Source organism: Neolamprologus multifasciatus, chromosome 10, assembly GCF_963576455.1.
Source record: "Neolamprologus multifasciatus chromosome 10, fNeoMul1.2, whole genome shotgun sequence".
Taxonomy (NCBI): Eukaryota; Metazoa; Chordata; class Actinopteri; order Cichliformes; family Cichlidae; genus Neolamprologus; species Neolamprologus multifasciatus.
This window is the reverse complement of record NC_140448.1, coordinates 29,004,177-29,020,166: the sequence shown is the minus strand read 5'-3', so window position 1 is coordinate 29,020,166 and position 15,990 is coordinate 29,004,177. Positions and strand designations below refer to the sequence as shown.

Sequence of the window (15,990 nt, the reverse complement as noted above, 5' to 3'; positions counted from 1 at the left end):
AGTATTTATTCATCCCAAAATGGAAGAAAAATATTTTAGTGACAGGCAGAACATATCAGAGGAAGCTTTAGCATCGTTACCCTGGAGGGCTGCGTGACAGCAGAGGGTCTGGGGTCGAGTTAGACGTTATGAGGATAAAGTGCGTTAGTATATGATACTTATATCTTCAGCTTCAGCTTCACCAACATAAGCTCTTCACTTCATTGTGGGGTGATTCATGCCGACCTGGTTGGTCAATGCGTTTGATTTTACATCCAAGAAACACTGAATATGCATCACGGTTTTCTTTTTTGTCTTTTTAAATGTATATAACCATGTTTGTTTTTAAATGGGAACGATGGTGGACAGCACAGTGTTTATCTTAAGTGGTTAGAGCTGCTGTTAAAAGGTCCCATGAAATAGTTTAAGTTCCACCGTTGATATTTCAAAAATATTTACATAAAGCTGCTCACCCCCAAATCTATGGAGGAATGGGAAAAGTCATTACCAGAATAATTTCAAGTCAGAGACGTTTAAGCCTTTGGATAACGTGGGGGAAAAAAAAAGATCTAAATTGAAACATGATTGTAAGAGTTCTTGTCTGGCAGGTCAGATGATAATCAGTCAGATTTACTGGTCCACTATTATTTTGAGGCAAAACCACAAGCTTGGATTAACTGACCAAAAACCGGATTATTACAGTAATTAAAAGCTGATTAGGAGGCCCGTCTGTAAATTGTGATGTTTGACCGTCAGTTCGGGTGCTTAGCTTACAGCTCAGCCACCCTGCCACCTAAATTAGACTAAGTGGAGGTTTGCTTACAACGTTCTCCATCTAACCCCTGTGTGGCAAATAGCGTTGCACTCGCAGATCCAAGGTAGTTACTTGGTGGGTTAAATTATAACTTAACGACAGAAACTTATACAGGACTGTTTAGGCAGTGCAAAATCTGTTGGGTTTATATTTGGAAGAGTAACCGGACCTCAAATTGAGGGCGTTAATGACCTAAACATGGTAACATTTGAAAAGATTTGGATTTAAAAAAGAAAAAAAAGAAGAACTGGAATACACTGAACTAAGCACAAGGACGTCATCATTTCATGGGACCTGTGGTCGGCGCGTCAGGCAGCTTGCGTTCTCAGAAGCCGGAGGGCGTCAGGATGTTCATATCTCTCGGTTTGAGCTTGTGCGTTCGGGTTCCATGCCGCCGACCCTCCACCGTGGGAATCTCCATTATGGGTGGAGACACCTTCTGAATGGAAGCGCCGTCGGCCAGTCGAGCCTGCGTCTTCATCACCTCCATCGGGGTCGGCTTCTGAGCGCCACGGTACGCCTGCAGAGCAAAGCCTGCTGGGAAAAAAAAGATGATAATACAACTTGCAAGAGGCTCAGAAGGTGGTTGATATAAAGTGACAATATTTAAAAAAATAAAATAAAAATCAATACATTTTAAACATTTTACAACGTGTCCACAAATAAGGGTTTCTTTTTAAATTATTATCTCTTTGAATTCATTGTCAGAGCTACGGATGCAATGATACCAATTTTTTCAAACCGATACGATACCGATACTTGGATCTGAGTACTTGCCGATACAGAGTACAAAAAAACGATACTTCTACCACACACACACACACACACACACACACACTTAATTGGAAGACAGGTTTTATTATATTCCCTGCCGTTAAAAAATAAAATCTTAATAAAAATGACCACAAAAATTTCAAGTGAAAAATAAGCACTTCTGTTAAATTATTGCAGAGTCTCCACATTGTAATTTTACAAAATATCACTGAACTATTGGCACTGTCTCGAGCTTTCAGAATAATAAATAAACACTTCTGTTTGGAATAAAATAAATACAAATTATGTTAGAGAATAAAATAAACTTTTAAATTATTGCAGAGTCCATATTGTAAACAAACAAAATAATTATTATTATATAAATAATAAAATATAAAAAATTATAAAATAAATAATAAATAAAATAATAATTGGCCCTCTAGTGGCCAATCTAACAAACTACAACAGAAATGACAAGCCACCCTCTGATTAATGAAATAAGTTGGTATCGGTTAACTTTTACGAGTATGAGTACACACACATTTTACAGTATCGGCCCCGATACCCGATACCAGTATCGGTGCATCCCTAGTCAGAGCCAATTAATAAAAATAAATAATTCCCATTATAACACAGACACACAACCCACACCACCAAAACCCCCCAAAATAAAACAAACACACCCAAAACTGCTTCTCCATCTTCAAGAAACCCCCCTCAGCCTAATTTAATCTCTTACCCCCCCCCCCCCCCCCAAAAAAAATCAATAACAATAGTAATAATAATAAAGAATCTGATTCTCCCACCACACTATAAATATAAAGCAGCTGTCTGGTTTTTTTTTAAACAAACTCTATAAAAGTTGTGAAATTCTGAAAGAAATGTCTTTTGAAAGAAAAAGATTCCCTGCAAACATATCACTTTTCTCGGGTTACCTACCGAAAGTCATCCTGGGAAGAAGATTTTAAAAGTCTCTGATTCAAACTGAACATCCCACATGTAAAGACCTAAACGCAGTTTCTCAAAGGTCATCGGTGAGCTGTAATTTTATATCAGTGCGATGAAGAAATCTCAGCTCGCCATTGCTAAAAGCCAATGATTGATCAGTCTCTCAGGGTTGTCAGCCCCGAATGTTGTTCAGTGTTTACTGTCAGTCTGAAGTTCATTCAATCACCCATTAACCCCATTCCTGGACTGAACTGGTCATATGTTTGTTCTTCCATAGTGAGGGGTTATTTTAGTTTCTTACCGCAGCGCTTCATGTTTGTACTCTTTATTTTGTTTATTGTATTGAACACGTCTCGTGGGAATTCAGAGGAGAACCTTTTTCCAGTTTTGTTCACACAAAACAAGCAAACACTCGAGTCATTTCCACAGGTTCACACTGAGGCTGTGCTGTTACCTGAAGTTGTGGAGTCTGATCCCAGGTCAGAGGTCGACTTATGGACAGGTGGTCGAGGTCCGAAGACACCCCATCGTTCCACTACACCTCCCCCTCCCCCGACGTCTACTCCAGCCATGTCCAAACTGCTGTTGGAGGAGGAGGCGATACTGAGCTCTGAACTCGAACTGCCGAACCAGCCTCTTCACAAACACACAAAGTGTAAACACGGTTAGGTTTTTAGCATTTATCACATTGTTGGGTTTAAACGAGCAGGCTGACAACCTGAGGACACTGAGTGTAAGTGTGTGGTTGTACCTGCGCTGTGATTTAGGGGAGCTGTGTGGTGTGTTGGATGGAGTGGACTGGGCGGAGGAGCTCTGGCGCTCTTCCTTGGCCTCCATGCTCTGGATCTGGAGTTTCTACAATAGAAACAACAAAACACACTGTAAACCTTTGACCTCTGTGAAAATGTAACAGTTACTTTACTCACTTTGAAACAAACATGCTGCTTGCAGGGCAAATGCTTTTATTTGTATTGTATTTATTTTTATACCAGGGACAACACATAAATAACACTGCATTTAAACAAAGATGCAACCGACACAGTATATGTAGGACTTCTAGCCACCGCTAATTTGCAGACTATGACCCTGGTTAGTTGCTTGTTATTACAAATCCTTAAAAAGCCTAAGGCAGAACACCCTGAAGCCCCTGAAACACGGAAAATTGAAGAGAAAGAGGAAGTGTTTGAAACAGCAGTTCCTCCAAAGGCAACGTCAGGTCATCATTGGATCAATATTTAAAATCCTCACATACAAGTACTTGAATAATCCTTCCCCATCTTATCTTAAAGACCTTGTAGTACAGCATCACTCCAACAGAGCACTTCTCTACAGTGTTTAAAAGTAGAATGGGAGCTTCAGCTATTAGACCTTCTATTCTGTGGAAACGGCTCCCAGTTTAATTTGGGAAACAAACACCTTCTCTACTTTTAAGATAAGGCTTTTGTTAAAGCATATAGTTGGGGCTGGATCCAGTGACCCTGAATCCTGTCTTAGTGACGCTGCAATAGGTCTAGGCCAGTGGTTCTTAACCTGGGTTCGATCGAACCCTAGGGGTTCGGTGAGTCGGTCTCAGGGGTTTGGGCAGAGCCTCCGCCGTGACATGCACGGCTCATTTTGTGCACCAGTAAAAAACATATCTACATTTTGAATTTGAAAAAAATCATATTTTATTTTTCACTAACGAGGGGTTTAGTGAATTTGCATATGAAACTGGTGGGTTTCGGTACCTCCAACAAGGTTAAGAACCACAGGTCTAGGCTGAAAGAAGTTTCCCATGATACACTTCACTCGCCTCTTTCACTCACTAAGTGTTTATACACCTCTCTGCATTTAATGATTAGTGATTATTAATTTCCACCTCGCTCCTACTGTGTCACTTTTGTCCCGTCTTCCTCCCATCATTCCCAACTGGCCGTGGCAGATTGCTGCCACTCTCCGAGCTTGGTTCTGCAGGAGTTTTTCTCCTGTTAAAAGGGAGTTTTTCCTTCCCACTGTTGCCAACTGCTTGCTCATAGGGGTCATATGATTGTTGAGGTTTTCCTCTCTGTTATTGTAACAATATAAAGCACCTTGAGGTGACTGTTGTTTTTTTTTTTTTAACTCAATTTTTATTATAATTTACAACATTGTCAATGTTCACAAGTAGGACAGTTACAGGAACCGCAATGCAGAAATGTAGATTAAAATAAGAACTGCAATTAGGAAGCACAAAACAAAACTGGAAAGCAAAACAAAACCCAAGCAAACAAACAAACAGACAAAAACAAAAAGAAAACAGAACAAAAACTTTATGTAATAGTAAATAACATGTGACAAATCTAGCCATAAATGAAGACCTATGCTAAATTATTGAAACAGTAAAGCATGTATGGGTCGCCAACGCTCAGTAAACAATTCTCTCTGAATCCGCAGAGCAGATGTTATTTCCTCCATCTGGTAAATTTCTCTTACTTTATCAATCCACATAGTATATGAAGGTGGGTCAAGATTCAGCCATTTAATAGTGACACACTTTAGTGCTGCTGTAAGCAAGATTCTTAAAAGATACTTTTTATTGTTTCCCGCAAAACCATTTGGTAATACTCCTAAAATGGCTAGCTGTTGGTCTTTTGTTAATGGTTGCTGGAAAACTGTATTGAGAACTTTAAATATGTCATTCCAAAATGAGCGGAGTTTTGGGCATGACCAGAATATATGTGAGTGGGTTCCTAAATAAGTACCACAATTTCGCCAGCAGGTGTCGTGACTGTTGTTTTAATGTGGCATTATATAAAAAAAATTAAATAGAAGTTTCATTGTTATTTTCTTCCAAATATTACGGTCTCCTGCACATATGTGCGCGCGCATTGGCTTCCTTTGTTAGTTTTCGGTTCCCTGCTGGGTATCATCTATGTGCAGCCTATTATATATCATTCTAAAAACAGCTGGAGCCCTTTGATAATAAACTCCCACTAAAACAGTAGAACTGGTGAGTGTCGGGTGAAAAGGGGTGTTTTACTTTTATTTTAGCATCAGCATCATTATTATATCAGAATCATTTAATAAGCATTGCATTAAACATTGATTGAAGCTATTGACATTACATTAACATTTGTATTACAGTGATTGCTATAACCTGGTGTTAATTTTCTACTTACAGGTGTCCGAATAATCATATTATCTCTCATTGCAGGTGTAAACATGATCACCTTATACATATTGCAGTTTGTTGCTCATTATAGAGTGGTGCCCAAGTTAATAAAGGTCAAAAACTTCAGTCAGCGTTATGACTGGCTGATCCATGGTGTGGGATGACTTTGGGCCTAGGAGGTTGCACGCGCTTACATAACACTGATATCATGTGATTCTTTGTGATTTTTTATTTAGTTATATCTTTTCATTAAGTTTTTAAGTAGTGGTAGTTAATTAAACCAACATTCATTTAATATTGCATGCCTGATTCAGCGTATTATATACAGGTCAACTTGATAATTTGCAAAAACCTTGCAGCTGTAATGTTGTGTCTCCGTAAGGGACAGTTGGCTCTAAGGAGATGCGTGGGAGCCAGTGTCTGTCCTCGAGACGAAGAGAATGTTCCTTTGCTGTGTCTAAAGTTGTCAATATTGACTGTCTTGTACCACCTGTACGCATGAGGGGGCGTTCGAATACCCTGATTTTCATAAAACAATGGTTGTGTGGACTCTGAAACGAGATTTGATGCTGTCTGCTGTATGGTGTCCATCTCCCACGCGTGTATTCATTAAATCATCGTTTGACTTGACCCGGCCGGACCAGTGTGGTTATTTTTGGTTTCCTCCTGTATCCATCCTCAATATTTGAATCCGTAACATGAGCCAAACAAGAATTAAATGATACAGCCTAAAACCAGTAACAACAGGTGCAGCAGCTTTCTTCTGATGATCATGAACGGAGCATTTTATTTTTTGGTTTAATACATATTTGCTGATGACTAGCACTGGTCTTCTCAGTGAGAATTTATGGATTCAGTTCCACATTGCACATTTAATTGGTGGAAACAGTTATGCGAGCAATCTCGTTAGAAATCAACCAGGTTGGTGGCATAAAGTAAAAATTCAATTCAAGGCTGATTTAACAACCGTGAGAAATAATCAGCTGCATTTTGGGTGCACACGGGTTACACGCGAGTCTCACCTGGATTGTTTCGGGCACGCGATGGTGATGTCTCGTCTCCTCAGCAGTGAGGCCTTTGTGGGGAGTGTAGCCGGTGTCAGAGAGCCCTGCCGTCTGCTCAAACTTGTATACGCTATCCTGAGTTTGCTCTGAAACAGAGAAAAACAGTTTGACTCTAACGTGAATGCACTTTCATGCACAATTATTATAAATTCAAACAATGAGTAAACAAGCTACTTTGTACCAGAAGTTTTTCTGTAAGTTTGCACATTTTCTTCTTACAAATTAATCCTAAAGTATTTAATTAAATTACATGTGTAGTTAAAGCTCTTTAAACTGACAAAAAGGGGAATTTCATGCGTCTGTACCACTTCGTCCAGTCCGTGATGTAAAATCAGTTTGACGTTTCTGCTGTAGTATTTGATCAAACTTGTCAAGAACACTCACTCAGATAAATGCACCCTTAATACAGAATATCATCATGAACAGGAGTAACATACTGTTGATGAGAGAATTCATGATGATGGAAGAAGCCTTGGTTTTCACCACAGCTTGTGGTCTAGAGGCTCCAGTGTCCTGCGCTGCAGACTGACTCGCACCACTCTCATCCTCCTGGTGAGAAAACATCATCAGCACCCACGCATGGAAAAGACGGGCAGTTTAATAGTAAAGCAGCGTGTGTCACCTCAGCCAGGTGTGTGAACTTCCTTTCGGGTATGATCGGTCGTTTCCACAGGTTGTTGATACTGATGTCATGAGGCGGTGTGGACATGGGGGCCTCCAGATTATCGTCATAGCTGATGGCACGCCGGGTCATTCCGACAGGAAGCTTCATCCCACCCATCCCAGATCCCTCGATGGCTGCAAACACAAAAAATAATCCCAATGGGGACTAAACACCAGCTCTCCCTCGTCTAGTGCAGTCTCCAAAATCACTCTGAGATGCGTTTTAGAATTACCAGGATTTCCCACATTCACTGCTTGAGATTGTGGTTCGATCATCATATTGTAGCCCTGAAGCTTACCTACAGGTTCATGACAATGCATGTCCCCTAAATGGTCAGTTCAGACATAAGCTGACCTTTTACCTGCTAAGAACATGTCGTGTTAGACTGTGCGGTTGTGGAAACGCCACAGCTAATTATCTATCATGTACCCTGCCTTCTGCCCTCTCCACCATGCCTAAAACACATGGATTATTTAAAATACTATAAATATTGCTAAGGCAGAAAATTCTGCTGTGTGAGAAAAGACACCTGTGGATACACCCTGACCCAATTCTCCCAATCCCCCCCCCCAAAAAACAAAAAACAAACCCAAAAAACATGTTTGGTATATAAACCTGAGAACAGTGCGTATTTATAGGTTTTCTAATGTTTACATCATGTTGATTGACTGCTGAGAAATATCTGCTACTGCTGTAAGTTCCAGTTTCGGGCAAATGTTGTGATAAGCATCTGTTTTGTTAATGTTCGTGTCAGGAACAATAATAAACCATAGTACATACAGATATTAATAGTTGATGAACGTGTGTGATTCAGCGTGGGACTCGCTATAAATGTGTTAACTTGAAATCTGCTCAGCTGCGTTTGGTGGGGAAGACAAAACAATGTGTGCAATCCTTTTATATGTGGACAGGAACATGCTGAACTTTTTGCACATTAACATGCAACTGAGAATTAATCATACGGCATCCTGGCAGTTACCCTATTCACTTGATCCCAGTGATGTGAAATGAGTGGGGAAACTATTTTTGGACCTACGGAAGTTACAGTCTATTACATCAGTTTACTAATAAATCAGTATCTCAGTATATTTGCAATCATGTAGCTTATCAGCTTCAGATAGAGAATGTGGGTGCCGAGGGGGGCTGAGCATGGTTGTTTGGATGAGCTGCTGTAAGCCGTTCTGTTACCAGAGATATCTGGAGAGCAACTGCTCAATGCACCACTCTGTGTGCAGGGCATTGACTCCCAAACTGTAGGGTGGGCGTGAAGCCACTGCAAGTGTCTTCATATGGACAATGAAGTGGAAAACATGGAAGTGAAACATAAGCAAATTATTTGATCATTTTTTAATTCTCTCCCTGTAAGGATGAGAGACGCCAAAATTATGCAATTTTTCTCAGCAATATGCTGCAAAGACAAGTGTGCTGATTAGATATTCAACTTCATTTTATTCTATTAAGCATCTGTGAAGTATGGTTTGAGCTACAAATCGAAGCTTAAAATATGCCACATTTTTTTCCCAAGTTTCATTTATTCTGCATGACTCATTTATAAAAAACATCATGCTTTAAACTAGACTCTGTAGAAAAACAAAAACAACTCCTGATCTCTTAACCACAACTAAGAAACCATGATTGGCAACAGTCACATGCCAACAATTTGCATTGGGAGGAAAACTTGAACATATGCAAAAAATAAAATAATGGAACAAAGCTCAAAAACGATATAAAGAGGTGAAAGTTGCGAACGGGTTGTTAAAATGTAACTTTCAGGAGCAATGACGTCAGAAAGCTGCAGATTTTTTTGTGTGTGTTCATAGCAGGTGTAGAAAGCCGAGGTTCAAAGCATTAATCTGCTCTATCTTGAAATCGTGTAGAGCTTGGTATTCACGGGGTTGTACTCACAGGTAACAAAATTCAATGTGGATTTTCTTTTTTTAATCACCACCTGAGATCTCTGTGCTGGTAGAACTAACCAGTCATGTTGTTGTGTTAATACTCAACCTTAAAAACAGTAAAACTAGCACAAAATGCAATAATTTTTGCAAAGCGGAGCATCTCACAGTTCTATGATTCACAAATGGACAACCTGCAGCATTTTTCACACCTTAAAAAAAACAAAAACAAAAAAAAAAAAACACTTTCTTAAACATATTTAATGTTTGCAAAAAAAAAAAGGTATAAACTCAAATCCATGTCCTCTCTTAAACCTGACCTTGTTGAATTAAATCCACCTGACACTTTTGCACTTAAGCAACAACTGAAAATTAAATTTAAAAGCATAATTTAAAATATATAAAGTCTAAAAATATTATGCCAGCAGTGACTTTTCATTTTAACCCAGACCCAAATGCCAGTCTCCCATCCACCGCAGCCTGCTCCTTACACTGCTTCTCTTTATATCAGCTCACCTGACTTCTGAAGGCAAAACTTCAGAAGAACGCCCCCCACCCCACAAACATCAACCATGTGTTAGAAAGCTTTTTCAAGTTTTCTTTTTGGTAAAAAGCCTCGAAGATAATCATCTGTAACATGTTAAAACAAAACAAAAGGGTTGTGTCACCTGTGGATACAAAATATTGCATTACACACCCACAATTACCACTTGCGACACTACTTTTAAAGTTTTTAAGGTTATGACATCTCAACTATGTGGCTGGTATGATATGTAGCGCTGATCCTGGAACAATATTAATCATCCAGTTGCAGGAACAACACAAACAATCCAGTATGTCATACTGGCACCATGAGAACTAAGCCTTACATTTAGGTTTACGGTTAAGGGTAAGTCTAATTTTTAACTAATTTGTCTAACTGACAAATGGCTTCATTCATGTTGCTTGGACAAAGCTTGTTCAACCACCTTTCAAGCAGGAAAAAAAATGATTCATGTAGCCAACAACTGCAGTTGTCCTCTTATCAAAACAGCAACTTCATGATTACCTGCATGTTACACATCTAGAGGAAATATACATGTAGCTAGAAGTATTAAAACAAGGCTTACACTCTTCCCAAACAGGCAACAATACAACGAAATAAAAGCCTTATTCAGATGCTTCTACATAGCTGCAAGCGCATTATTCTTTCTGCATACATGAACAGAATGGCCCAATTCTAACAATGGAAAACTAGTCCTGACTGAAATTTGAATACTCCTGTCATAGGAATTACTCACCTGGTAAATCTCCAGAACCAGACATGGTTGGAGTAAAGATGAGGAACAAGTTAGACCAGAATAGGACCTAAAAAGAAGAAGAAAGGAGATTCAACATGTGTTTTTTCCATAAATATTTACCTGCCTCTGATTAAAACAGCAACTCACAAACAAAGAGTAGAACGGTGGTTGACAGGCTCCTACCTTCCTGTTTTGCTGCACTGGTGTAAACTGGGTGGCTTGGTGGGTTTTGTTATGATGGTTGGTGAGACACACAGAAACGCCTCTGGCAATGCATTGTGGGAGAGCAGCAAGGCCAGCAGAGCAACTACAGAGACACCAGAGTTCAAAAGGTCAGCTGTGAGAAATTTCAGTTTGAAGACAAACCCTTGTTACACTAAATTAAGGGAGGTTGAACATGCTTCGTCGAATACGACAACAATACTTTATGAAACTGTTGTAAAAAAAATTATTTTAAGGCATGAAAGAGCGCAAAACCAACAATCCTCTCAAAGTGAAAGAGAAACATCTAGTGCTACCGAGAAAGACACAGTGAAATGAATGAGCAAAGACCATTATCCTGTTCTATAACAGTGACAAAGCCACCGCTTGCCTGCAGGGTTATTCCAGAGGATGATTGCAGACAGGCTGCATTACATAATCCCTGCTGCAGCAGCAAGGTGCAGGCAATACCGGTAATGACCACTTCAAAATAAAAGCTTAGATTTCAATCAGGCACACGCTGAAGGTTTCTTTAAACACATATTTCCTACCACATGGAACAAAAAACATGCACGCCATTTCCTAAAACACTGTAAACACGACGGCTGGGAGGATGCAGAGGTGACTGGTGATCTTGGAAATAAACAAACTGCAACCTCTTCCGGGACAATTTCTCAAACTATCATGCAGAAATTTGTCTGTCTGAGAATTTCAGTCACAGAGTGAATTAAAAGAAGCTTAAAGCAGATGTATGGAGAAATCGTCACAGGGTTAGCCGTAATAAAGGCCACTGCCCTGCACACGCAGAACTCCACTGAGGAAATTCGTATTTTATAGTCTAATATTATAAAGGTAACCGCCCCATGCCTGTACAATTGTTTTTGGGATAACACATTATCATGATTTTAAATTCAGAAGCTAATGAGCCAATAGCATGCCATGAGATTCCTGCACGCCGATAATGTGCAGGTCAAAGGGAATAGATAGGTCTATAACAATTTAGCACAGCTTCACTAAAACTGGTGCAGTTTGGCACGTTTTAAACCTTCCCGAATTTGAGAGTGGTTGTTACATATTCACAAAAAGCCTAGCACTGGGTTTTTCACGTTTACAAAACAAACCAAAACCTGCCGCATAGTTCAGTTATTTATTTTCTGAGTGGAGTCTGGCGGAACGAGACAGCGGAACCAGTCTGAGATGGACAAAAAGACACAAAACAGCTGGCGACTGACGGTATTTTAAAACGGTTTTATCAGCAAAGTTAGCATTGCTTTGTTTGCCTTTTCTTACCGGAGGTAATGACGGCTTCAAAGTGACGATTGAAATATGGATGACCCTCCAATGTCGACCAGCGCACGAAGACAACAACAGACTTGTTGGGTAGCAGCCATTATTGGGTTCGATAGCCGCTTCCTTGACGGTTCCCTTTGCTTGTTCTCGCGCATTCTCATCTCATCGCGAGAATTGGCCTTCACACGTGTGCCTTTCCGTACTTGTGAGGACACTGTCACAGTCATTGGGTGTAACGCAGTACCTGTAACAGTAACTACAAATAAAAACAATTTCTACTTTAAAAAAACTTTTTTTTCCTTTGTTATGTTTTATTAAAATAACCACTTATATTTTGGAGATTAAATATGCAATAAAAATCTTAATAATAATAATAATCTGAGAAAAGTGTTGCCTGCCCACCTCCCCCCATAAAGGGAATTAAAACATACAACAACAGCAACACCAAAAAAAATAAGCCCAAAAGCTACATCTCAGACTCTACAGGTTTCGGTTAGCATGCTAAATGATCATGAGAGGGGAATTAGAAAAATACTAAACAAGTATGGTTTGTTTAGGAAGGTTTCAAGGAGAAATCCTCTTCTCTCTCTTAAACTACAACAACAAAAACAACAACATCAACATGGCAGCACAACTTAGGTTTCCAAAGTTACATGTGAGCAAACCACAAGACTTGTGTGACCATGTCCTTTAGATAGACCAGACCAAAGTGGAGATGTTTGGCTACTGTCTTAATTCAGTAAGTCAGCAAAAACAAAAATAAAATAAGGGCAAACATTGTGAAATAAATAGTACTGTTAAACAGAAAGGAGACAAGAGGAGAGGAAGTGAAGAAGAGAGTGTGTGGAGAGTGATGATTTGTGACAGACAGCAGCAAGAGTGAAAAGAAAGGTTTACAACATGGTAGTGAGAATTGTTATGATGGATGGTTTGGAAATGGTTTTTACACTTTGAATAAGACAGGAAGTCGAGCTGGAGGTTGCAGCGGTGAAGATGTTAGAATTTTCATTGGAAGTAACCTGAAGGGGGAAGGTGGATACATCAGAGGGACAGCCCAGGTAGAGCAGTTTGGTGACAAAAGATAGAGAGGCAAGGCTGAGCTGGTTTGGACATGTGCAGAGGTGGAACAGAGGAAACACTGGATGTAGGATGCTGAATGTTGGATGTAGTGAAGGAGGACACACAGAAGGTTAGTGTGACACAGGAGGATGCTAGGGATAGGGCGAGATAACCTGATTATCAGCTGTGGCAACCCAGTATTACAGGAAAGAGTGCAAAAGCGTGGTTCAAGATAATGCATCTTATTAAAGAGTTATATTATTAAATTGTTTAACCAGCATTTAAATGCTAGAATCAAAGAAATATCTGTTATTTTGAGTAAAGGCAAGAGAAAAAATGCTACAAAGATTAATTTGCAGAGTTATTGTTATCTTTATTTTATCAAGTCTCATTTTGTATACATTTAAAAAGCAAGTAAAGTTACACTTTTCAAATATGTGATTATGTAAATGTTAATAAAAACACAGCTAATGAGTAAAAACTAATAATACTGCAAACACTTCTACACTCTGCCTTTGGTCAAATATAATTTTACAGCCATGCTGAACATTTTATGCAACCAATTTCACATAAACAAAAACTAAGCAACATCTTATTATCATGAGTTTATATATACTCACTGTTTTACTAAAACTTGTGCTTACATTTGAACTTACATTATGTGTAATTGTTTTAGTTGTTCAGTGTTTGTCTGTATCATAAGTGAGTGTTTGTCTCCGCCTAGCGGCTGACTTGCATAATTTTAATGTCAAACTTCACTGGCTACCTGTATTTTCTTCAGGTACAGCCTATATAAAGTCCAACCTGACATACAACACATGAATGAAAGGAGAACACCTCTTCAGCATTTAGCACAGGTGTGCAGGTAAAGTGTTTGGCGGTGCTGGAGGAGCATGCAACACACATTCCACGCACAGCCAAGATCAGGGCGTGGTGGTAACTCGTTTATTACAGGTTACAAACTATGTGTCCATTGTGACGAAGCGCAGTGAGTTTGAACTTTGTAAGTCGTGAGCAGCGTTTTCACCCTGCGTCCTCCCACTTTGTGGCGCGTACGCCAGGATTTGCATACAGAGGAGTAGAGCGCCCGCCTCCCTCAAGAGTTTGGTTTTCCTTTCCAAGCAGTACGTTTCTGACCAGACTTTGCTCGGCAGAGGTAAAAGTTAAACTCGGGTGGATCGACTCCTCCGCCCAGCCAGCGCTGACAGACCTGCTCTGTTTTATCCCGCTGTGCGTTTTCCCCACTTCAGCTGTCGCTCCGTCGGTTTTGTGACTTTCTGGGCCGATCCATCAAGATGTCTCAGATGAGCAAGAAAACGATCACGACGACGACCAGCTTCAGGAATCTACAGGCCTCTCCGGAGCCGACGGTTACAAGGCTTGTCTCCCCCAGCCCTGTGCTCTCCGGGAGCTCCGTGTCGTCGGTGACGCCGATGTCTCAGGTGTCTCAGGTGTCCGCGGTGCCGTACGCGGTAAACGGCGCCGGCTATGGGACGTTGCGGTACCTGGTGCCTGTGCAGCAGCAGCAGCAGTCCTTCGTCCTGATGCAGCAGCCTATGATGCAGCAGCCTATGATGCAGCAGCCTGTGATGCAGCAGGTGGTGTCCCCGATGTACCTGCAGAATATGCAACAGCTGAGTATCGGCAACCAAAACGACTACATGTACCAGGATCTCAGCATGACAGAGGTGAGGCCATGCGCGCATTCAACCAGTATTCCCCCCACAACTCTTATTATTTAGTCAGTTCAAAAGTCTAAGAAATACTGGGAGGCAAACCAAAAAAGGAATATGGTTTACTGACAGCAACTAAGAATGAAGATTTCTTAAGATATGTTATTTGCAATACCCACAATAATCACCCACATTAAACTCTTCTTTGTTGGTGTGATGCAAAACACAGTTCCTTGCAGAAGCTTCATTAGAAATCAGATATCTTCAGGCAGCACTTTCAGGGATTTCTTTTTAATATAAAAATTACTTTTTTCTACCACTGCTTTTATATTACTTGTGTTTTGTTTTCCATGTGTGTTTGAAATTAATCATCTGACATTTTAACGACCACTGAATAACTATCATTATTGGTTAACACAACAAAACACACCTGTCAACTTTTCATGTATTTTGAAATGTATTGTCTTTGGAGGCCTGGAATGTGCCTGTCTCTAAAGCACATTCGGTTATATTCTGTTATTTACATTAGATATAAATAAACTAGGCGTGACAGTCAACACAAAAAAGTTCAGATATTTTTCATACTGTTATATGTTTGCATTTCCCCCAAAATAATTTATTTAACACAGTACAGTGGGCTACGTACTGACTGATTTCACTCACTAAAACTAAGCGTTTTACCCATTAGAGATAAAAACACAAGCATAAAATGCTAAATATGAGTATCAGTACAGATTTGGTGGTTTTGATGCAATCTACTAGATCTTGTGTTGGTATAAATCAGTTTCTGCTCTCACATGGCTGTTAAACATCTTTAGATGGGTGATTGGTTTAAGTTGCAGTCAGCTATCAGAGCAGGGAGGCTGCTGTGTGCAGATAGTATGGGTCAGCCATCAGGAAAGCATTAGCTATGTAAGCATGTTCCTAATATGGCATCAGCTTCTCATTTCTCTCACTGTGCTGTAAATTTTCTCAAGGCTGAGGTGATGTTTGTGCAGTTAAAGACACTTTTTCTGATTTGCTGGCATGAAGGAGGAATTTCGATTTTTACTATGTAAATATAAAATTGAGCCTTTCCCATTTAATACGGGCGATCGTGGCTCAAAGAGTTGGTAGTTCGTCTTGTAACTGGAAGGTTGCCGGTACGAGCCCCGGCTCGGACAGTCTGTCGTTGTGTCCTTGGGGAAGACACTTCACCTACCGCCTACTGGTGATGGCCAGAGGGGTCGATGGGGCGATA

The 15,990-nt window shown here is 40.1% G+C and overlaps 2 protein-coding genes across 6 annotated transcripts in view; one reads left to right on the top strand and one right to left on the bottom strand.

Moving 5' to 3' along the window:
- Positions 1-295: 295 nt before the first annotated feature.
- Positions 296-12,153, bottom strand: LOC146510454 (putative monooxygenase p33MONOX). Of its 4 annotated transcripts, none has more exons than XM_085174114.1 (9): positions 12,019-12,153; positions 10,675-10,834; positions 10,528-10,594; positions 7,311-7,486; positions 7,126-7,237; positions 6,647-6,774; positions 3,246-3,349; positions 2,949-3,130; positions 296-1,330 (listed from the first exon to the last, which is right to left on the bottom strand). In XM_085174114.1, the coding sequence occupies exons 3-9, from the start codon at positions 10,550-10,552 to the stop codon at positions 1,119-1,121; spliced, it is 939 nt and encodes a 312-aa protein (XP_085030240.1). In that variant the 5' UTR covers positions 10,553-10,594; positions 10,675-10,834; positions 12,019-12,153; the 3' UTR covers positions 296-1,118. The 4 variants fall into 4 exon arrangements, with proteins under 4 accessions (XP_085030240.1, XP_085030239.1, XP_085030241.1 ...); XM_085174113.1 differs by having other exon boundaries at positions 10,711-10,834; XM_085174115.1 differs by having other exon boundaries at positions 296-1,327; positions 10,711-10,834.
- Positions 12,154-14,162: 2,009 nt separating this feature from the next.
- pof1b (POF1B actin binding protein) overlaps positions 14,163-15,990 on the top strand; it is a 41,780-nt gene continuing 39,952 nt past the window's right edge. Inside the window, exon 1 of one of the 2 annotated variants that reach the window (XM_085174110.1) lies at positions 14,163-14,765. In XM_085174110.1, the coding sequence (XP_085030236.1) occupies positions 14,373-14,765 (393 nt within the window). In that variant the 5' untranslated portion in view covers positions 14,163-14,372. The remainder of the gene's footprint in view (positions 14,766-15,990) is intronic. The other variant, XM_085174111.1, reaches the window with a different exon arrangement.

What these genes read in the sequence shown, in the direction of transcription:
- LOC146510454 (XM_085174114.1), bottom strand. Translation starts at nt 10,552, where the DNA reads ATGTCTGGTTCTGGAGATTTACCAG. An exon ending in TGGTTCTGGAGATTTACCAG is followed by an intron (nt 7,487 to 10,527) that starts GTGAGTAATTCC and finishes TTGTGTTTGCAG; the next exon opens with CCATCGAGGGATCTGGGATG. An exon ending in ATCAGACTCCACAACTTCAG is followed by an intron (nt 1,331 to 2,948) that starts GTAACAGCACAG and finishes TTTTTTTCCCAG; the next exon opens with CAGGCTTTGCTCTGCAGGCG.